Here is a 5,775-nt window from a genome sequence, read left to right on the forward strand (position 1 = left end):
CGGATTCGCTCGCGAAAATATACGATGACAGGTAAAACATTGGTAAAATGGCAATAATACTATAAAATTTTACCGCTTCTGTGGTCTAGTGGTAAGACTCGGGTTCAATTCCCAGTGGGGGCAAATTTTATCGGTTTGGATGGTGGTAGGGCTTGTTTTAAGTCCGCCTAGCTAGCTACCACCATCTTACTATGTCTGTCGCCATAAAAACAATGTTAACAGCATTGTTGTGTTTCGGGAGTTAGAGGTAAGATAGCCAGTTCCTCTGTGGTTGAGGATTCCGGGTGAAGCTCGCTTCCACCTTCGGTCTACATGAATAGGTACCTTTTAATTTTTTAAAGAATACGGACAAACAAAATTTTAAATAATACCTAGTAAATATTTGAGAACTAGCGGCCGCCCGCGATTTCGTACGCGTGGATCCCGTTTTACCCCCTTAGGGGTGGAGTTTCGTAAAATCCTTTCTTAGCGAATGCCTACGTCATAACATCTACCTGCATGCCAAATTTCAGCCCGATCCGTCCAGTGGTTTGGGCTGTGCGTTGATCGATCACTATGTCTGACTGAGTCAGTCAGTCACCTTTAAGTTATATTAGATTGAAAATCTTCATAAAGTTAGAAAAACAAATACATTATGCGTAGGTAATGTATAATTACGTCTACGTACATTATATACATCATCAGTTTTCCTTATTTTACAAAAGATTACAATTAAACCGATCGGTTATGAAATAATAAAGCCCATTGTTTACTGCGTCGTATAATTATGAAGATTAGCTGTCAATTAATTAATTGTACAAAGGAAGATATTTTCTTAAGCAAATATGTGATCCCATTAAATTGTCAGTGATTAATTGAGTTAAGCAACCCACGCAGTGGTTAAGAGATGATGGGTGACCGTTCTGATTTATTGAATCACTCTCTGACGTCAAATAATAATACAAAGTAATAACAACAAATACACCTTATTAACAAAGAAATGCTAATATAAGTGTGTTTTGATTTTTGTGATGTACCTACATAACCTACATACAAATAAACGGAACTATTCCCACCTCTCGTTCCCACCGCAGCAACTCCTGTGTAGCCAGGATCTACAGCTTGACCGCCGATAACCCAACCAGTGGAGGCCAAGTATGTCCTGGGGGAAAGTTAAACTGTCATTGGACCCGCAACGAAATTAATCAGAAGAACATAGGAGCTCGATGTTAAGGTTCGACTCTCCAAGATGATTCTTTATTATTGCACTTTGTGGTTTTCCTTGAGAGAGGCTTACGTCCAGTGTTGCCATTTAATTAAATTGACTATTTACAAAAACCTTAACCTGTAATGTCTCTAAGAAAGATCTGACATTTTTTACCGACCAAAAGCCAAACACAGCTTAATCAAATTCCATAGAAGGCAAGGCTAAAAAGTTTAATATTTCGGACGCACTTCAGAATTTTAGATGCAGTCATAAATAAATTTAAATATAATTAACTTTATTTAGTACTAGCGGCCGCCCGCGACTTCGTACGCGTGGATCCCGTTTTACCCCCTTCATCTATCTTACGCGGTTTAGATTTTTTCATACAAATGTTTTTTCCCGCTAACTCCCGTTCCCGTGGGAATTTTGCAATATCCTGTTGTAACTAAGCTTTTGAGTTTACTAAGGTACCTGCATGCCAAATTTCAAGCGTCTAACTTAAGCGGTTTAGATTTTTCATACAAATGTTTTTTCCCGTTAACTCCCGTTCCCGTGGGAATTTTGCAATATCCTGTTGTAACTAAGCTTTAAGTTTACTAAGGTACCTGCATGCCAAATTTCAAGCGTCTAACTTAAGCAGTTTAGATTTTTCATACAAAAGGATTTTCCCGCTAATTCCCGTGCCCGTGGGAATTCCTAAGTATCCTATAACCTGCCCAGGAGTACGAAGAATAATTGTACCAAGTTTCGTTAAAATCCGTCAATTAGTTTTTGTTTCTATAAGGAACATACAGACAGACAGACAGACAGACAGACAGACAGACAGACAAAAATTTTACTGATTGCATTTTTGGCATCAGTATCGATCACTAATCACCCCCTGATATTAATTTTGAAAATATATTTCATGTACAGAATTGACCTCTCTACAGACTTATTATAAGTATAGATAATGTTTAATTATAGGTTCAGGGATTCAAAACTCTTAATTAATTTATAATTCGTGCTAATATTGGAAATCAATTAAGATAAACAATGTCATGGAAAATCCAATAATTTGATTGAATGAAAAGAACGATCGGTCATTATGATACATGTTTTGTATGATGCTAATATGCAAATGAATGATAAATAAATAAATAATGTTTTTAATTAATTAATTAATTAATATAATGTTATGTTATTTTTTTATGTATGTCTTTGTTCCCTGAATCTGTTGTTGTCAAAATAAAATTATTTTCTTTCTTTCTTCTTCTTTACGTGTTATTTTGCGTTCTAATGTGTAGTGAAGTCTTAATTACTTTAAAACATTTAAACAAACTATGTACTAATACTGATATTGTAGTCTAAAGATTTTGGACGAAATGAAAAAAAAATTTCTTTCAAACACTTTGAATTTCATCGAATGTAGAGCGAGTTGTCACGTGGACAACTTTGGTCTTCAAAGCTAGTTCCTGTGGTTGAGGATTCCGGCTGACGTTCGCTTCCACCTTCAGCCTGATCATCACATTCCATCAGGTGAGATTCTCTATTGCGGTTGGTTCGTTCATTTCAGCCAAATGACGTCCACTGCTGGACCTAGGCCTCCCCCAAGGTTTTCCACAATGAACGGTCCTGCGCTTGCCACATCCAGGCTCCTCCCGCGACCTTTACCAGATCGTCGGTCCACCTAGTAGGAGGCCTGCCCCCGCTACGTCTTCCAGCCCGTGGTCGCCACTCGAGAATTTTTCTGCCCCAACGGCCATCGTCTCTACGAGCTATGTGCCCCGCTCGCCCTGTTGTGGTTAAACCTGTTTATACCAAAGATGTATAATACATTTGACAGGCCTGATCTTACGACGTGGGCAGCACAGGACCGCTCGTTGTGGAAACCTTGAGGGAGGCCTTTGTGAAGCAGTGGATGTCATTTGGCTGAAATGAACGGAGTTAAAGCCTGGTAATTATATTGCTGTCGCGACTGTGTGATGATGGCACCCGCAGTGTGTGTGCGAGCGCGATAGTAATATAATTACGCGCGAGCGATAAGGATGGGTAGCTAGGGGTCATTGGACAAAATTCTACTTGCTCACAGACCAGACTCTACCAATAACTCTTGCTACCCTTCGATATCGCGGTATCTATAATCTTGTTTAAAGTAAGCATTTTCTGTATCTAATTGAAAAAGAGGCTGGCAAAGGTGACGGAGTTTCTTCCGCCACTTCTTCTCAGCACCAGCCTATATATTGTCCCGAAGTGGTGGTAGGGCAAGCTATATTTGGGACATATAAGCGCCCTGGAAAGGGCCTATGTACTGATGACAGATTTCTTGCGAGTCCAATGACAGTTTAACTTTCCCCGGGACAATCTTGACCTTCACTGGTTGGGTTATTAGCGGTCAAGTCAGATCCTGGCTACACAGGAGTTGCAGCGATGGGAACGAGAGGTGGGAACAGTCCCGTGATATTTTATTCTCAATACCGTGATTCGTGGCCTTCATAACGCCATCTGTCGTTATGAATATGCAAGCATGAGTAAATCATAATCATATTGAAACAATGCTGAATAAGGTCTGCGTATATTAGGAGCGTTGACTCATGCCTGACCTTTCTCAAAATGGTATTAGGTCAGGTACATAATATACAATTGCTGTTTGTTTTGGACTGCAGCTCAGTTTTAGAGATGGTAGCTCAATGGTGGAAAGATATTTGTAGATCAGGGGTGGTGGTAAGTAACATTGTTTTGGGCACCGACCTAATTCCACCAGCCCCCTTCCATCACCGGGGAACCAGACGCAGGTAAGCGTACCATCCCTACATTGTCGAAATTCCACCAGCTTGCACTAAGCGTTTCGACGACTCGTGTATAATTCGAACAGCTAGGGACTGGAATTCGCTGCCTGCTGCTGTCTTTCTCGAACACTATAATCCGGGCCATTTCAAGGCGAGAGTGAATAGGCACTTACAAGGCGATTGCGGTCAAATACCTGCCTTGTTAAGCATAAAAAAACTATGGAGTGCCTAGGGGTGGAAGATGAATGTAGCAGTGTCAGTAAAAAGTCATAAGTACGATTTTACTAATTCCAGCATTGCTGGTATTGTATTTAAACCAGTGGCGGAAGAAAATAAGATGTCGCGTTTGGGAGTCCAATCCAAGAACTTTTTAGCTTCCGATTTAAAAACTTTTAATAACAATATTTTATTATTGTAACGGATGATGTTATAGGTTATGACTATCGATGCATAAAGACTAGAAAGATTAGTCATATAAGTTAAAACATAGAAAAACCTCAATCAATTGACATTTTAGCAATAAAATATAACTGCTGTTGCTGCTTGGGTTATAGTTTGTAGTATTGTAGGATCTTGAAAATAGGGGCCTTTTCAATAATAAGCCATTCTTCGGTGAACATTGGGGTTTACTTCGGTTTAAACAATATTATAGGTACATTACAGAAAATAAAGCCTTTTTCGTTGGCGGTAAAAAAAATGGAAGCGACGCTTTCGTTGGCGGTCGTCGCATAGACAAAAATTCTCTCGGCTCCATAGACCTCTTTCTATGGAGCATGCTTGAATATAATAGGGGGCGCTAGCGTCGCCGGTGGTGGCGCTGATGTAGCAGCGCGAACATACTGGGGCCCGTTGAAAGCAGGTGACTGGGTTTCAACTTCATTCGAAGGCGACAGTGCGACGAGCTTGTTGAGAGCACGGCGGACAATTCCTTTGGCCGTGTTGACATCTACAACTCTGGTGATATTGTCGGGTCCGGGGTAGAGTTTGACAATCCGTCCTAGGCGCCATTTCATAGGTGGGGCGTGGTCTTCTTTGAGTAGGACCAGGTCGCCTTCCTTGGCTTGATGCTGCATTGTCCTCCACTTCGTTCGGACCTGGAGCTCTGATAGGTACTCCGTCCTCCATCTGTCCCAAAATTGCTGCCGGAGTCTCTCTATGATGTGGTAGCGATTGGTAGACTTCAGTTCTTCAGGCGGATGAGATGGCACCGACATGAGTGGACGACCGATGAGGAAGTGGCCAGGAGTGATAGGAGTCAGGTCAAGAGGATCGGAAGATAGAGGTGACAGGGGGCGGGAATTGAGGATTGACTCTATTTGCGCGAAGAGCGTAGTAAGTTCTTCAAATGTTAGTGAACTATTGCCCGCGACCCGTTTTAAATGAAATTTTGACGATTTAACGCCGGCCTCCCATAAACCGCCGAAATTGGGGGAGTATGCCGGTATAAACTTCATGGTTATGCCTTCGCTACTAGTGAAATTGCATACGGGCTGACGACTTGACCGCAACATTCTACTTAGTTCATTGTTTGCCCCAACGAAGTTAGTGCCGTTGTCGCAATGGATCGTATGGGGTTTGCCGCGGCGAGATACAAAACGTCGAAGACATAAAATAAAAGCTTCAGTACTTAGGTCACTGACCACCTCAAGGTGGACAGCCTTGGTTGTAAGACATACAAATATACATAGATAACATTTGGTGATGCGATTGCCACGTCCTTTACGACTGGATATTTGAAATGGCCCGGCAAAATCGGCGCCACAATAATAAAATGGGAATGACACATTAGTGCGGTTGACCGGCAAGTGGCCCATAAGGGGC

General features: G+C 41.5%; 1 protein-coding gene across 1 annotated transcript; it reads right to left on the reverse strand.

Annotated features, from left to right (window-relative positions):
- Positions 1–4,718: 4,718 nt before the first annotated feature.
- LOC135085597 (uncharacterized) lies at positions 4,719–5,408 on the reverse strand. Its single transcript, XM_063980370.1, has one exon. It carries the CDS (start codon positions 5,406–5,408, stop codon positions 4,719–4,721), a length of 690 nt encoding a protein of 229 aa, XP_063836440.1.
- Between the last annotated feature and the right edge of the window lie 367 nt (positions 5,409–5,775).

This window comes from Ostrinia nubilalis, chromosome 29, assembly GCF_963855985.1.
Source record: "Ostrinia nubilalis chromosome 29, ilOstNubi1.1, whole genome shotgun sequence".
NCBI lineage: Eukaryota > Metazoa > Arthropoda > Insecta > Lepidoptera > Crambidae > Ostrinia > Ostrinia nubilalis.

Coding starts and splice junctions, on each gene's coding strand:
- LOC135085597 (XM_063980370.1), bottom strand. CDS start 5,408: ATGAAGTTTATACCGGCATACTCCCCCAATTTCGGCGGTTTATGGGAG.